The sequence below is a fragment of the Notechis scutatus genome, chromosome 2, assembly GCF_049901735.1.
Source record: "Notechis scutatus isolate UNSWTSFEM ecotype Mainland chromosome 2, rNotScu1.2, whole genome shotgun sequence".
Lineage (NCBI taxonomy): Eukaryota > Metazoa > Chordata > Lepidosauria > Squamata > Elapidae > Notechis > Notechis scutatus.
Genome location: NC_142010.1, coordinates 83,760,291 through 83,778,321, shown reverse-complemented (window position 1 = coordinate 83,778,321; position 18,031 = coordinate 83,760,291). Strand labels below are relative to the sequence as shown.

General features: G+C 33.8%; 1 protein-coding gene across 16 annotated transcripts in view; it reads left to right on the top strand.

The window, feature by feature from the left end:
- The window catches only part of RAPGEF6 (Rap guanine nucleotide exchange factor 6), a 157,890-nt gene that overhangs the window by 117,627 nt on the left and 22,232 nt on the right, over positions 1 to 18,031 (top strand). For 9 of the 16 annotated variants that reach the window (XM_087955324.1, XM_026687401.2, XM_087955327.1 and 6 more), the window contains 12 exons: positions 400 to 603; positions 1,035 to 1,143; positions 2,154 to 2,397; positions 3,391 to 3,548; positions 6,075 to 6,089; positions 7,109 to 7,349; positions 8,062 to 8,445; positions 10,165 to 10,376; positions 11,072 to 11,195; positions 11,905 to 11,928; positions 15,709 to 15,929; positions 17,137 to 17,328. In XM_087955324.1, the coding sequence (XP_087811450.1) occupies positions 400 to 603; positions 1,035 to 1,143; positions 2,154 to 2,397; positions 3,391 to 3,548; positions 6,075 to 6,089; positions 7,109 to 7,349; positions 8,062 to 8,445; positions 10,165 to 10,376; positions 11,072 to 11,195; positions 11,905 to 11,928; positions 15,709 to 15,929; positions 17,137 to 17,328 (2,128 nt within the window). The remainder of the gene's footprint in view (positions 1 to 399; positions 604 to 1,034; positions 1,144 to 2,153; positions 2,398 to 3,390; positions 3,549 to 6,074; positions 6,090 to 7,108; positions 7,350 to 8,061; positions 8,446 to 10,164; positions 10,377 to 11,071; positions 11,196 to 11,904; positions 11,929 to 15,708; positions 15,930 to 17,136; positions 17,329 to 18,031) is intronic. The other 7 variants (XM_026687374.2, XM_087955321.1, XM_087955326.1 and 4 more) reach the window with 3 other exon arrangements.

Genomic DNA, 18,031 nt, shown 5'->3' with positions numbered 1-18,031 from the left:
CATTGTGTTACTCTTAGAAACTGACAGGAATAATAAGAGATGTGCCTAATCATGATTGATACCCATGGTGCACAAGATTCCTGTCAAAAATCTAGAACATGTGTTTCAAACTCGTAGCATCATGTTGCTGTCACATGACATTTTGTGACGTTTTTCCCATTCACAGAACTGGGATGAGTGTGGCCTGTGTATGATGCATCCAGCCCACAGGCTGCCTGGTTTGACATTCCTGATCGAGAAGATTTTGAAACTGCAAATTTAAAACTCCTATTTATTAATTCACAAATCTCCAATCAGAGAAATTCAGTTACGGTTCAGTATTAATGGTTATAGAAGCTCCTCCTTCATAATTAGGATTTCATGTTGAACGTACATGTTTGCTTGTCTGACCATTTACAGAAAATGAAAGGACATCTCAGGTTATTAAACATTGCATGTGCCGCAAAAGCAAAGTGGAGACAAGTCACCTTGCAAAAGCCTTCTAGAGATTCACCACTTTTCTTCAGTCTTCTTGGAGGAAGCGAAAAAGGTTTTGGTATTTTTGTAGAGTCAGTAGAATCAGGAAGCAAAGCAGCAGAAACTGGGCTTAAACGTGGTGATCAGGTGAGGTTAAATTTTAACAGTTATATTTTTTAATCTATTTTGTTAAGTGACACACAGATAGGCATACACATTCAGCTGAATATACTGACCAAGAAATTTTCTATTGATTTCAAATGCCCCTGCCAAAACAAAAACAAAAAACAAAGAGAGCAACATTTTCATTCCAATCATAATTAGAAAACATTGTTAAACTGTGGCTTTCATTTCTCGGTGAAGCCAAACTATGATTGGATAAAAGCATTAAATCTCTTTCTTATGTACTGAGAAAAAAAAAGAAAGAACTGAATCTGATGATGTTTAAGATGAATAAAATGTGATTTTGTGTAATCAAATTTCAAATTCAGTCTGAGCCAATAATAAAGTTATCAGGTACTAAAGTATTTGAGAAGCCTGGTGTCTTACAGTCTTAACTTGTTTGTATCATTTTATAGGTAATGGAAGTAAATGGGCAAAACTTTGAAAACATTACATTTTCAAAAGCTACTGAAATCTTGAGAAACAATACTCATCTTTCCATCACTGTAAAAACAAATATTTTTGGTGAGTATCTTGTAGAGATGTTGACCAAGATCCTAACTGCAGTTATTTTAAAAAAAATTCTGCATTTTTAAATTATAAAATAAATGTGGGGAATGTTCTAATCTAATACAACAGGTAAATGTCATAGCAGTTAAGACTGCAAGGTGTAAATAGCCTAATTCACAAGCTTCCTATGATAAGGACCACACTTTTTTTAAGCTGGACTGGCATACAGCAAGTTGAGCATGATTAACTTTCAGAGTTAGTTCCAGATATTTTCAGAGATATCTTTTCCTTTATGTACTCCATCAGAGATGTGTAGTGTATGCACTTCAGTATTCCTTCATTATTATCTAGAGCAGGGGTCTCCAACCTTTCTGACTCGGTGAACTGGCAGAGGTGGCAGCAACAGCAGCAGGAGGGTGGAAGAAGGGATTGTTTCACACATGTAAATAACACTTTCACAAATAAAGCCTTGCACATGCTTGTCCACCATTTCTGCGGCCCAGTTCCAAGCTGGCTTTGGCCTAGCAGAGGGCTGCAGACTGGGGGTTGGGGACCCCTAGAGCACTTTTAGAATGGGCACAGCTAAAGCATTGTGAGAAGGAGTTTAAGGTATGAGATTTAAGACACCTATTTCACTCCTTCAGCCTCTCTCTTCAACATTGTGAATTCTCTCATGGTTATGTATGCTATGAAGTTACCATTATTAAAATAACATCTTATTTTTTTTAAAGTTAATTTAGTCTAGTTTAATATAACATCATTAGCCATAACTTCTGGGACAGGTGGATGCTTAATTATTTAAAAATAAATGGGTGGTCATCAGCTGGAAAACTTGAATAAAACTGTCATGTTGCACATCATCAAATTGGCACTAATGTACAGCAACATTTCTATAGAGTGAATTTGATAAGTTTTACTACTGTTTTCTTTGACTTACTGTGAATTTTAAATACCTTTGCTATTAAATACATTTTTAAACAAGCACTATGTTCTAATGAAAGAATATATTTTCTACATTTTTACAGTATTCAAAGAACTACTTAGCAGGATAGGACAGGAGAAAAATGGAGTTCCACATATTCCCAAAATAGCAGAAAAGAAAAATAATCGTTACTCCATCCCAGATATTCCCGGAGATGTGGAACAAATGTTTCCACGTGAGAAAGCAAACAAGAAAATGAAAGCAAACACTGTGTCTGGAGGAAGAAACAGAATCAAGAAAATTTTAGACAAAACACGATTCAGTATCTTGCCTCCAAAACTATTCAGGTATGATAAAATATTACACCTTTTTTTCAAGGCAACTGAAAATGTTTTGAGGTGTGTTAAAATGAGTACTACAGTTGATTCAACTTTGTACAATCTTTTATTTAGTTCATGAGATTTTTAAAGGAAATCCCTGCTAATCAAATTCTTCAGCTGTAGTGCCAATAAAATATAGAAATTTTACACCAAAGAACCCATCTTCAGTATTCCAAATAGGTTAATATCAATGCATAGGCAAGAACATAATGTCTAGATTTAGAAACAGAATTAAAAGTTATCTTACTGGCATTCATGGGAAGGTTTATCAATTCAGTGTTGTACAAAAGGAATTTGCTCTCTTTTAGGTTACAGGTAATGATGGTATTTGGGATAAATTTTCTGTTGCTAAGCACCGTGGTCATAAAGCACAAGGTCACATCACCGTGTCGCTTAGCAACAGCAGCTCTGGCAGTCCCTAGTTAAGCAAGAAACATGTGGGTCATTAATGAGGAACTCAAATGATCCAGCTTCCTGCCAGCTTCTCCACTGACTTATAGAGAAGGCCACAAACTGTGGTCACATGCCCATGGGGCACTGCAGCGGTTGGAAATCTGGATCAAATGCTGAAGGCGCCGATCACAGTCACATGGGGTCCTGCTCTGGCTAGAACTTCTAGGACTTATAATTACCCTTGTTCATTGCACAGTTAAATGGTTGCTGAATGCGTAATTGTTAAACAAGAATCACCTGTATCATAGTCTTGTCTTTTATACCAATTCTAAGAAGGCCAAGTAGAATAAATGTTCCTATTTAATCCAGAGTTCCATAAATAATCTATTTCTTCATTTATGTTAATAACATGAATGTTTATGTACAAGTAATATTTCCCTCTGTGTCTCTAATTTCCAGACTTTTAGCACTTCTAAATACTTTTCGAGTTCCTCCATCACATGTCTTTATTAAAATAATTTTGTTTCTGGATCATCTATGTTGACACTTTCTAACAATCTCTTACAGTGATGGCAGTGTAAGCCAGTCACAAGATGACAGCATTGTGGGAACAAGACAGTGCAGACACAGTTTGGCAATTATGCCTATTCCTGGCACACTTTCATCCAGCAGTCCTGATCTCCTACAACCCACAACTAGCATGCTGGATTTTTCGAATCCTTCAGGTGAAATAAGTCTCTCTTTCTTGTGATATGTGTCCAAAGTTCATCTTCTATTGAAAAAAAAGCCTTAATTGTTAATGGTTGTTTTGTAAATCAGTATTGTGAATAAATTAATGGCGTACTTTGCCAAGATTATAACCCACCTAAAACTAATGGACTCTGGACAGTGCAATCAGGTCAGTTGCAAAATAGAAGAATGAAAGTAAAAGTATAACATAAAGTAATATTAAAAGCCATTAATAAACTTCATAGATATCCTTATCCTTTAAGATATCCTTAAAACCAGCTACTCTAGTTCTAAGGGACAAACTCACAGTAGAGCAAAATTGCTTTAACTTGTTTATAAAATATTATCAGGATTGGGTACACTTAGAGAGGGATATTTGATAACACGAGGGACATGTTAAGAATGTTCAAGCAGAGTGATGCTGCAATAAGCCCTCCTCTCTTGATCATGGATTGAATGGGTTCAATTCAGGCACAGTATTTTTATGACATGTCCTGGAATTGCTCCATTAAGGGCCTCCCAGGTAAATATCAACAATTCGGAAACTGGCAACAGGAGCCAAAGAACCTGGAACTCACACAGTAATTTGGGGGTTAGTGTGATTCAATCAAGAATAACTACCACAGTTGATGTTATTAAACTACTCAAATATTGATGGCTGTCAACTCTGATCCAAAGGGATTTAAGCTGTGTTTGGTTTGCCATATCCAATTCAGGATTTTAGTGGCATCACTGACTTGGCTAGGATGTCACTGTGGATGACATTAACATATTGATAATCTCACTTTAAGCTACTCTCCCAGCAGTTTCATATATCTGGATAAACCGTAGCTTTACAGTATCATTTTTTCTAACATGTTTAGGTAACATCAATACTCTGTAGTTAAGTATGGACAAGAGTAAAATGCACCAATATTTAAACAGAATTTGTTTAAATGTATGCATTTATAGGAAAAGTTAATCATACTTATATAATTACTAAAGTCTTTAATTCACAGCTTGTACTAAAAGCCAGATCCAATAGGCCAGATACAATACAATGTGTTTATTAATACTTTTTTCAGAGAAAAATGTACTTAGGAATGTTAAAAAGGTTATGCATTGAAAAAAATAAAAATGCTTAGAAGAAAATGGCAACTAAATTGGACATTTAATGTAATTTACATAATAAATTGGCTGTGGGACCTGACTTTTGGTACACTCTATAATAAAATTTGTAGAATCTGGAGAATATGAAATACTGAGAATTAGGTGTCTGCTAATTCCCATAACAGAGTAAATTACGTAAAATGTTTTCTTAAAAGAAAGTGCATTAATCACAAAATGCCTGAACTGGAAAGGAAGATCCTGTGGCCTTTTAGATGCTGCTGATCTACTGTGCCTTATCAGGCATTTTGGAAGTTCTGCTTCACCAATATCAGAAGGCTACAGGTTCTCTGCTCATGCCATACAATAGTCTTAAAGTGTGGTCCTAGGACCCCTGGGGGTTCCCCAAGACTCTGCCAGGGTCTCTGAAATCGAAATTATATGCCAGGCTATGTTGAAAATAAAAATAAAAATCTAAAATCCTATAAAATAATTGTGAGAAATGATAGTAATTTTAATTTTTAATGCAGTAAATATCCAAGATAATCCTTTGGGGAGGGACAGTTTGTTTGAGGTCCTCCATAAAGTTTAAAAGTAGGAAGGAGGGTCCTGAGAGGAAAAAGTTATTAAGAAACATGGATTACAGTATTGGGGGGGGGGAGGCTTTCCCTGAAACTGACAAACCATTCAATTTAAGTTATAGTTATTTGTTTATTACCAACCACATGACTTTCATGATTTCTACTCTAGAGACTATTCATTAATTTGCAAGCTAGTGAGCTCCTTATCTAAACTCATTCCCAAGTGTAGGCCAGGTTTTTAAAAATCTCATTATGTCTGTTTTCATATTAATTCCTGGCAAGTTTATTATGAGAGAGAGAGCTTCATAAAAAAAATATTTGACCTGCTTGTGTTTCTGTATATTGTTTACACCAGGCTGTCAAAACTCACAGGCCGGATGCATCATGCATTGGCCATGCCCATGCCCAGTTTAGTGAAGGGGAAAAAGTCACGATACATCATGTAACGCTGCCATGATGTCATGAATTTGACACTCCTGGTTTACATTTTTATCTTTAAATACAACTTCAGCACCATTTGTGTGCATAACAGAAACAATTTGGTATAGTGGTTAAACCAACAGGTTAGACACCGAGAGACTGGAGTTCTAGTCCAGTGCATGAAGCCAGTTGGGTGACATTGGGCCAGTCACTCTCTCTCAGCCCTTGTAGGGAAGCAATGGCAAACCACTTCTCAAATATTTACAAGAAAACAGCAGAGTCGACAGGAGTCAACATTGACTCAAAGGCAGACACAAGTGTTTTATGTTTGACTTGTACAGAACATTTAGATTTTTATTTCAGGAAATTATGTAAATATTTTTATTCATGGCATAACATTTAGATTCTGACTTTCCCCCCTTTTTCATTCTGCAGCAGTTGGCTTTTACTGTAAGTATCCCAACATCCCATTGGGTATTTTTTAAAAAATGTGAATATTTTAATAGTAGCATTTATTTATTTATTGATTTTTTATTTATTAAAATTGTTTGTCGCCCACCTCATCTCAAGTCTTCATTGATCACACTATTTCAGATAGTAGATTTCAGTGATGCTCCATGTATTTTTTTAAAGCTACCATGTCAGGAAAACAAACATTTAGATAAGCCTTCTAAATGTTTTTCTGTATGTAGGGAAATTGTTTTTATATGAATAGAGATTATGAATATGATTCTCTCTTCTAAATCTGCAACTGGAATACAGTGAGAAAGATTTCATCCTTACATTTTCTCTGCATATCTGAATTAGATTCTAAGATAGAATTGTGCTTGGCTATTGTATATCAGTCTGTAAAGGTTATTTTATAAATTCAGTCTTTTGCAGGAAGTTTGTATATTCATGTGTGTTCAGAGTAGAAACATTAGAAGAAAATAAATGTCAGTCCATTTAAATTATATGCCCTTGCCCTCTCTCTGTTGACTTTTCCAAACCAGAAGGTATATCATGTAGAAAAGCTGTTTAACAAAGAATGAATTATCCATAAGGAAAAAGCAATCAATACACTATACTTGAAGTTTAGTAAGCTTTATTGATTTATGAGACACTTATTTCTTCTCATAATCCACGTCAGGTTAACAATTATAGTTCTTTCCCTGGTAATACTACAAAGCAAAGTATCAGATAAACAGTAACCTAGTTGATAGCCATTAGGAGGAGTCAAACATCCAAAATAGTTACAGGCTTTTAAAAGGCTTTTTAAAAGGGGTTTAGATCTCAGAGAAATGATGTACAGGGCAAGGTCCACTTTCTTTATCAAAGAACAAAATAATAAATACAAGTTTATGTAAAATATTTTATTGCAAGTCAGTTTTCTATAAAGATTAAAAAATAAATATGTATAATTAAAAATAGAAATAATATATTATCCATGGAAGTATGTCAACATGTTAACTCTTCTGTTTTAATCTCAGATATTCCTGATCAGGTTATAAGAGTCTTCAAAGCTGATCAACAGAGTTGTTACATTATCATCAGCAAAGACACTACAGCAAAAGAAGTTGTAAGCCACGCGGTACATGAATTCAATTTGACAGGAACCCCAGAGACCTATTCTCTGTGTGAAGTTTCTGTGAGCACTGAAGGAGTCATCAAACAGAGAAGGCTTCCCGACCAGTTCTCAAAGTTAGCAGACCGAATTCAGCTCAATGGGAGGTAAATATTTTATTTTGCAATTGAGATAGAGAAGAAAATACTAAAAAGAGTCCGCATTTCTTACCGTAAACAGATTTTATTGCCTTGATTTGATACATACTTGCCAGTTTATGTTAAGTAAACCAAAGTAAAAATTAAGTGTTACATCAACAGGTATTTTATAATTAAAATATAGATAGCTCACAACATGAAGTATAAAAATCACAACAACAAAATAATAGCTGAGAAATACTGTATCAGAGATAAAATATTGACTTAACCTAGTTCTAACCCTAAGATTGTACACTAATGCATTCCAAAAAGGAACATGGTTTCTGGGAAAATGAAAAATCTGCTTTAAAAGTAACTCCCAGAGAATAAATGTAGCCATGGGAAAATAGTGTGGACATTTAATGATGTTTTTGTGGAAGGGCAAGCATACTTTATACGAGTAATTTATATAAAAGCCTTGTGATTGGTAATGAAGAGTAATGGGCAAAAATACCCAATCTCTCCATTTGTATTAATGAACTTTTCTCCTATTCTTACCTTCATTCTACAAATCTGCATCTAACCACAGTAATTTTAAAAGGATATTGAGGGCAGCAGGGTGAAATATTTTGTCTTTGACAGAGGCAGTTTCTTCCGTGTTATTTAGTTTATTAAATTGGACTAGAATTCTGCAAAGTTATTAATGCTATTAAATCATATATGCTTCTCACTGTATTTTTAGGTATTATTTGAAAAATAATATGGAAACGGAGACTCTCTGCTCAGATGAAGATGCTCAAGAATTGCTAAGAGAGAGCCAAATCTCACTTTTACAGCTGAGTACTATTGAAGTGGCTACTCAGCTTTCAATGAGAGACTTTGAATTGTTTCGAAACATTGAGCCTACCGAGTATATTGATGAATTATATAAGCTGGATTCTAAAACAGGAAATACTAACCTGAAACAATTTGAGGATGTTATTAATCAAGAAACGTTTTGGGTTGCTACGGAAATTCTCTCTGAAACAAATCAGCTGAAAAGGATGAAGATTGTAAAACATTTCATAAAAATTGCTCTCCACTGCAGAGAATGCAAAAATTTCAACTCTATGTTTGCTGTTATTAGGTTGGTTATTTTCTTTTAAAAAATAATAGAGTAGTAGGAAACTGAAGTAGAATATAAGTGGATTTGAAGATCATAGACTTTAATCCAACAAATTGAAAAGTTATTTGCAAATTTAAGTTGAACGTGATACCTAAATATGTATTTATGATTAGTGAAATTAATTAAATTTTTGATTTAGATTTTTTAAAAAATTAGTTGTGGATACTTAGATGTATGGAGTAGAAATCAATTTGAAAGCCTCTAACAGTTTTTGTTTGAGTTTTACTTCAGGAGGTTGGCTGATCTTGAAAATTAATGCCTTCCCGTAGCTCCTGTTGGCCTGATTGTGCTCCATAGTGCTCACGCTCCTTAGTGTCCACCTACGCACCTACACATCCTGCTCTCTCCCCAATGTTCCTTGCATGGATTTCCCTTTTTCTTGTTTAATGACCAGTGTGCTCCTAGGGCAGGGGTCAGCAACCCATGGCTGTGGAGTTGCATGTGGCTCTTTCATCCCTCTGCTGCAGCTCCCTGTTGCCAGTCGGCTCTACAATTGATAGGGCTTTTGGTTAGGACAGGTAGAGGAAAAAGGACGCTGTGCTTGGAGAAGACTCTGCGGAGGTGGGGGGACTGGACTTCCAGTTGACTCCAGAATTGAACGGGGGGTTCCAGTTAGGACCTTTGTGGCTCTTTAAGTGTTTAAAGCTGCCAACTCCTGTCCTAGGGTTATGACAGCAACCGGGAATGGTGGGATTTCTATCGCTAAATGATGCAGTCATGTACTTTACAATTGCATCAATTAGCAATAGAAATTCCCAGTTGCCATGGCAATCAAGGAGTTTCTGTAGACCTTGGGCTAGACCTGGAAACTGGGGGAGGGGTGGAGGGGAAATCCCACAACAACTTCCACATTGTTGCCAAGAAAATGGACATGTCCATGTAATCCTAAAAATTCGAGCTTGACTCAAAAGAATCTTTATATTCAAAAATATTAACAATTAGATCTACTATTTTTCATTTGGGTTGAAATTATTTATAGCTAAATATTGCCAATGTTTTAATATGATTAAGTATTCCAGAGATTACAAGCCACAGTTCTGTCACTATTTTTAATCATAAAGTAATACATTGTTAGGTTAGTGTAGTGGTTAAGGCATCAGGCTAGAAATTGGGAGACTGTAAATTCTAGCTCTGTCTTAGGCACAAAGCCAGCTATGTGTCCTTGATCAGTCATTTTCACTAATAAGAAGAAGGCAGTTGCCAAGAGTTCAAACTGATTCAAAGCCATAAAATAATAGCAATGCTTTGGCAAGAGTTTTTTTTTATTATCTCAGTTAAGGCTATCCAGAGTTTTTACTTAATACAGTATAACTATATTATTTATCACCTTCAGTGTAATATTAACCACAGTTTGAGGTGGAAATCTATCTTCCACTACATAGATGTAAGGAGAAAAGAGAATGGTTTTGTTACATCAGTCATTCCTGATTGCAAAATCTCATCTAAGTAAGATGCTAATGTGCAAGAAATAATTTTCTCAACGCTCAGAGGGATTTCTGTACAGTGTTTTGTAGGAAATTCTTTCTTCCCTAACATTTGCAGGTAGGAGTTGCTGGCTCTCCAACAGAAAGTAGTTACAGCACATATTAAAAGCTCTTGTTAAAATTTTGCTCTTTTAAAAGTATATGTTTTTGATAAAGCACATCAGTACAATACTAACTATTAAATTATTTCTTGCAGTGGTCTTAATCTGGCACCAGTGGCTCGACTCAGAGGTACATGGGAAAAGTTACCAAGCAAATATGAAAAACACCTTAGAGATCTTCAGGATCTTTTTGATCCATCTAGGAACATGGCAAAGTATCGCAATATCCTTAGCAGTCAGAGTATGCAGCCTCCAATTATTCCATTATTCCCAGTGGTCAAGAAAGATATTACATTTCTACATGAAGGCAAGTCTGGACACACACATTAAAAATATAATGCATTCAGTTATTTTTATTTTAAAGTTCTGTAGTCCACCAAAATTGAATTTCACCTTTCCGCTATGAATAGAGGCCTACTTTACTTATGGAATATATTATACTTAGTCTCATAATCAAGCAGTTGTTTAGACTAGATTTGTCATTTTGGTACACCTATTGAGTCCTTCCCAATGCCTTGGGACGTTTTACTATTATTTATTAAACTTGTATTCTGCCTGGCTTCCAGATGTTTTGAGGAATGAAGTATGTGTAATTAAAAAATGTTTCTTGGATTGGGATCTGTATTTAAGAATCGATTCTCAGACTGAAAAAGTTGAAAATTCTGGGAAAAATAAACATCCCTTTCCCAAACTACAAGTAGCAGTGGAAATTAAGATAACTCCCTTGCTATCAGTTCCTTTTATTGTTGAAAATTCAAAGGCGGTTCAGATCTATTGTTACATGTTCTTTTTGCTGACAACTGCTGATGTTTAAAAGAATGGGTGTGGATATTTTGGGAGATTGGCACCTCTCCCTTAAAGCTTATTGCGACTTCTTGCTTGCGTTCAAGAATATTAACATGTAATAATAATGTGTTGTGATACATAAAAGAAATAACTTGACAGCCTTAGAAGTATGTTCAAAAATCTTAAACATTTCCCCCACATATTTTATTTGTACAGGAAATGATTCAAAGGTGGATGGTTTGGTAAATTTTGAGAAACTGAGAATGATTGCGAAAGAAATACGCCAGGTGGTCAGAATGACTTCTGCTAATATGGATCCTGCTGTGATGTTCAGACAAAGGTATGGCATTGGAAATAGAAAAACGTGGAATGTAAATAATTGCATGTTTGTATTTCCATGTTTATCTTTCGTTTAATTTCATTGTTATGTAAATGTGAATGGAAAGCAAACATGTTCTGTTAATTTTCAATACTTCCATTGAGGTCTGAAATGCTTATATAGCTAGTAAATCTTTTTTATGTTTGATATATTACAGTGGATAATATTTTAGATTAGGAGTCTATCTTGCACAAACTAGAACATAACTTAGCATGTCTAAATTAAATCATTTTTAAATTGATAAATTTGTAACTCAATATATTTTAAAAATAGTACTGTTGTGTTTAAAATTATGTTAAACAGAAAGTGTTCATTACCTTTGAACCTCCATATGAAAATAGATGAAAAAGGGACTATTTCTAGAAAACTATACCCACATTTAGCTGGAAGCTCCTCTGCCTGTTGTCCTGTTCCTCAAACATGGTCCTTGAAGCCCAGATCTTTTGTTTTTTGTGTGTTCTGTGTTCACCATGTATTCTAACAAGTTTTGTCTCTGTATTCCATTGTAAAAAATGGTTTTACTTGTTTGAAAAGTGTTTTTATGTGATCAAAATTTTCATTTATTTTTCCTGTCTACATCTTTTTCCTTTCTGACTCTCAACTGTGATTTTCCCCCCTTTGCTTTCTTTTTTTAAATACATGCTTCATTGTATATGGCTCTTGGTTACAGGAAGAAGAGGTGGAGGAGTTTGGGGTAAGTGCAGAGATTAATGCAACTAAGACTTAAAACAAAATTATGCAACTTTTAACATTCTGCATCATCATTAATGCATGCACTTCAACAACAGCATGCATTTTATTAACCCTGCAATACGTTGTTCTAACTAATTCCAAATTTAAGATAACACAGGCTTATGATGACAATTGGAACCCACACATTAATAAAATCAAAATTAAAATAAATAAAATCACTATGATTTGCATATAAAGTCCTTGAAATTTACCCAATTTAGGCGCAGATAAAATGTTTTTATTGACAGTTGATTTATTCTAAGTGTTGGTTGAAGATTTTAAAAAATACAGACCACACATTTACAACTATCTGTTAATGGATATCTAACACATACACACATACCAGAACTTTAGAGAAATTAAATAGCTTATAATTTCTTTGAAAAATAAGCCTGCTTATTGCTTAGGAGTGGGAAAAAAATGACTAAATGAGAAGTGCCAAGAATGGCCTGTATTGAAGTTGAGAAATGCCCAATTCCCACAGATTAAGACAAGTATCTTCAAAAGCTTAACCATGACCATTATGGAAGCAATCCTGCTAAAACAAAGGAATTCCGATAAGACACAATAAATTTATTTCCGAACGTATTTGCACTTGGCATATCTGAAATGCTATATTCGTGTACATAAAATTTGGCATTATTTATGAAATTCAGCTGTGTTACTTTCATGGAAACAAAATCAGCTCCAATTTATTATACACATGAATTTAGGGACTATGATTCATTTTCTTTCCATCTTTGTATAAGTAGCAAAAACATAATGTACTCCATCCACATCTTGAAATCATATTTAATGATGCAGTGACCAGACCAATATATGCAGTCTTTTTGCTATTCCGACACAATAGTATATAATGAGTACTGTACAAAGACCATCTGGGTGTATATCAAAGATTCTTGAGTAATAGCCAGTTTGGTCTAATGCTTAAGATAACAAGCTTGAAACCAGGAGACTGTGAGTTCTAGTTCTGCCTTAGTTTTGCAAGCCAGGTAGATGACTCTGAGCCGGTCACTCTCACTCATCCCATCCCCTCTCACAATGTTGTGAGGAAAATAGGAGGATGAAAGTATGTTGCATATGTTTGCCATCTTGAGTTATTTGTAAAAATAATAAAGGCGGGATACAAATATATAAATGATAAGAAATAAAGTATAACATAGTGAGAACTTCCTTCAGATTATTTGTATTTTAAACTTGAAACTTTGTATTCCCACAGGGACAGGTGAAGGTGTTGCAAAGAATGAATAGTTATTTATTCTTGATTGCTTATAGAGTAGAAAAACAAGGGACAAAATCCCTTTTCCTTCCAACAAGTATAAATGGTTACTTTGTAAAAATCAAAGAACATGAGCTTAATAATATTGTTTTAAGAAAAATATGCATGCCAACTTTCAGTTGGCGAGCTGTTAAAATATATCACATATCATTCAGGTAAATTGGTTTATAATCTTGAATGTTATTTTTTTAGTTGCTTCGCCTTTTCAGCTTGTGGTTTGTGAAATTTCTTATGAAGAATGTGTGCAACATTCTAATCCTGTTGCTTTTTCTAATGTTAATAAATTAGCAATCAGATTTCATAATGTTACAGTTTTGCATTTATTTAACCCCATTTCTCCATTATGTGTATTAACTTAACTTTGTATGGCTTGTTAATTCAATATCCCTTTTTCCTTCCCATAGTTCAGATTCATATATCGTTTACCTTTACAAAATCTTCTAGCATTTGTTGTTCAGCACAAGTATTTTAAAGGATATGCCATTGAAATACTGCTGTGCTGGAATAAATGCTTCCAAAGTTTGAAAACCTTTTTCATGCAGATAAGATATTTTGGTTGATGAATTTACACTCTGTTTGTATTTAATATTATGTTTTTAACTTTGAATTTGTATAAGCATATCAGAAAGTAATAAGTGACTATCTTCCAAAGAAGATTTTGAAGCACATGTTGTACATAGCATCAACTTGAAATAATTGTAGCCTTGAAATTAGTTCTTATTTTTTCGTTTTCAGAAATATTAAAAGAGAAATCATAAGGAGTCTGAGTACATCTGAAACTCTAATAGCCTTTATCAAAATGAACAAGAAATCTTTCTTATAAAACTCACATTTTAGAATCTGATATTTGCTCCTCTCCTTTTTTTCAGCTTTCCCAGCCTTACAGTCTAGAATTCAATCATTATTTAGTTTTACTTCTCTCCTTCTACTGCATTGTATGACAGAGGTTCTAAATAATTCTTCATTCCTATATCGTAATTTAGAGATCTTCGACAGCTTACCAGAACACCCATTATTGATTCTTTTTCTCTTGCCTTTAAAAAAAGGAAGAAAACTTCAGATTCATCACTTTTATTGTGAAATGTTTGTATCTATGCCCTCTTTAAAATGTATGTTTGTAGTTTTTAATTACTATTTATTTGCCATATTGGAATAGATGGCTTTATTTAAGGATAAACATATTTTTTTTCCAAACTCTTGCTAGAAAAATATAAAGAACATTCAATACTAATAGAAGAAAATATTAAACATTAAATATTTATTAAAATAGCCCTGTTGCCCTCTGCAAGAACTAGCAAAGCCCTTTGGTGAATTTCAGGTTCTTGTTGAAGATGATTTATGTTGTATAGTTGATTTTTAAAGGATGTAGGGGTTGCTGGTAGAGAATCAGTGTTACTGCAGCTCATGCCAAATATTACTAAGTTATTTAATATTAATCATATTGTTTAAACTGAGCAAAGTGAAACCTCAGTTGTACTTTATAATTGAAAATGTGGAGGATTGTGAATTGTGAAAGTACAGGGCTTGAAAAGTAATACAGCTTGTTTATATTCACAGTTGTCCATATTATATTTTAGATACAATAAGAATAGGTAAAATTGTTCATATCAAAACATCTCTGATCTACAAGCACAAATCATAATCCATTCATGTAGCTGAGGGGCATTGTATTTACTTTCTCCCCAGCAGTTTCCCCCATTGAACTTCAACACAAAGTCTTTAGTTCCAAGCTTGACAACTGGCATAAAATAACAAAGAAGATTGTCCAGTAGTACACATAGGTCTTTCATACATAAATCTGTTCATCCAGGAAATATATTTGCTCCCTTTGAGAAATAGAATAGTAAATTATAACAAGTCTCAGGAAACTGTCAAATTAATCTTTCTTAACAACGATACCATTCAGTTTGTTCATGAAGATGTTAAAAATACTGAACCAATGTTCTGTTATGCAGAATATTGTTACAAGCAACTGAATATAATATGAAGAAGTTTCTCCTTATTTTTGAAATGATGATATTTATAGTATATTGTCCTTTCAATTTTTCAAGCTCAGAAACAGAATGGAAAGAAAATATAGTTAATAATCATTTTGTACTTACTTCAGACTGCTGGGCCAAATTATTTTTAATATCACTGAATTTAGAAAAATGCATCTTCCATTACAAACTTAACTCCATATTTAGGTTTTCAGTTGAAAGGACCCTGGCTTCATTCACTAGAAGGAACCTATGTAGTATTTTGCCCAGTTTTTGTTTATTGCACTCTTTATTTAATATTTTTTTCTGGATTCTGTTACCGGTTTTGCAAGTTACTTTGGAACAAATGTGTTAACATTCCATCTCTTTTTAACTTGACATCAGCATGCGCTTTTAATAGAAGAACGTTTTGCCTCAGTGTTTTCTGCTTTGATTCCTCGTAATCAAAGCAAAGTTAAAACATAATGGCTGTCTTATTTTTCAGGTCACTGAGTCAGGGTAGCACAAATTCAAACATGTTGGATGTTCAAGGAGGGGCTCACAAGAAACGTGCTCGACGCAGCTCTCTTTTAAATGCAAAAAAGTTGTATGAAGATGCTCAGATGGCCAGGAAAGTCAAACAGTACCTATCCAACTTAAACGTGGAAACAGATGAAGAAAAGATCCAGATAATGTCACTTCAGTGTGAGCCTACATACAGCACTTGTAAGTTAAAAAAAAAAGTGTGGAAGAAGGCGATGTTTTCACTAAATAAATATGTGAATCATTTAAAACAGAATGTTATTCAGAATTTTCTGAAAAGACCTGATCTGTATTGTAATTATTTGATTTTTGATTGAGTTTGCATAAAATTGAAAAGGTTGTTTTCAATCTTCATGTTTGCCAAAATTCTCTTAGTACATTGGACTGTTGCCAAGTTAGCACTTTGCAGAATTAAGGAATAATAAAAGTAATATAGTATGAATGCCAAGAAAAAGAAAGGATGAAATATCATCACAAAAGAACATTAATTATACGTTTATAACAAAATGGGAAAAATTAGATGTCTTATTATCATAGGTTTAATATGTAAATAGTGTATTTAGAATGCATTCATGTATATTACAGTAATAATAAAGCTTACACATATTTTGGTAATTTATTCCAAAATGTAGTTTTCGGTTCCTATATATAAGGAATAACAGAAATGCAAGAATGCTTAATTGATAGTTACTTTTAGAAATTACTTAGTTTTATACAAATCACAGACCATCAAGCATTATGTAGTTATTAGCCATTTTCTTGAAAATGGACTTTGCTTGATGCTCTGCTATTTGTATAAAGTTCAGTAAAGGGTGAATATATTGTATATTTCATTGTAGTTATCCATGTATGTTCCATATTTATTAGCAACATCTTCATAATTTGCAGTAACATCAGGTATTCAATTCACTGAGTACTTAGAGCTATACTTTTATTTTTCTAATGTTAAAACCTTAGTCTCTTAGAAATAAAAAGGACATGAGGAATCTATTGTTCCTGGTAGCATAGCAACAAATGTAGAATTCAATATGCGTTAATGCTTGTGTAAAACAGTAATGAAAAATGAAATACAATAACTTGTTGTGGGTTGAGTATGCCATCTAGTGGAAATATGGATACACCTTTTGAGGAATAAGTATGTCCCTTAGTTTTGCATTCAGATCAGGAAACTGGATTTAGATTTAGTTATAGGAGCGTGGACCTATAGCCATCAGTGGGACTCCATTTAATCATAGTTGTGTTATATTCTCCTGATTTTGTGGGCACAACTTGTTGTATTATTGGCTCCAGAGGTACTACACTCAACATGGCGTTTACTATTTCAATAGGCATCCCATTTAATGTTTTAATAGTGATGCTTGGGTATTATTCCTTTTCTTTCCAATGTCAGTGACCAAAAATTTAAGTGAAAGACGAGGTACAAAAGCATCAGAGATGTCTCCGATGCCACTGAGGTCTGTTGGCCAAACCACAAAAGCCCACTTACATCAGCAAAACAGAATGAGTCAAGTTCTTCAAGTTCCAGCAGTTAATCTGTACCCCATTCGGAAAAAAGGGCCAACAAAAGACCACGTTGCTTTTAGTGAGTATTTTTTCTACACTGTTCTCTTTGGTGGCTCATACACGCAATAAAATATATTTTTATTTTATTTATATATAAAAACCTAATATCAAAACATAGCATAAAAAAAAGAAAGTTTTTCTGAAACTGATCAAAGTTGAATCTAAACTTGCAGTTTGTTAACCTCTGCAGTTTTAATCTGCTTCGCGTACAAGTGTTTTCTGACTTCTTGGACTTGAAATGCATCTTGGGTCTAGGAAAATAAGGTTTACAGATGATAATGTCCAGGAATAATCATCAAATCACCTTGAATATCTATGGAGACCCTCAGTTATCTAGGTCATGGTTGTTCCAAAGGTTTTTTTTTCCCCAAAAGACAACTGTACCTTGTTCTTTCTTAAATACATTTAAATGAGAAGCAAAAGGTATTCATGGAAAAAGCAAAGTCCAGTTGTCTTTTGAAAAAACACCTATGGAAAAATCACCTTGAGTTCTCCTTGATGGAGATTTCATCTTGTCCTAAAATCATTAATTTATCTGATCAAAACTGTTTCTGAGCACATATATTTGTCTTTGTTTCATTACGATAAATTTAGGCAAATAGCTAATATATATGATCAATAATCCCAGAAATTCAAATCATCTTCAATCCTTTGTTTAATATTTTTTGACAGATTGTAGCCTGAAACAATTCTGAAAACGTTTCCTTTTTCAAAATTGGATA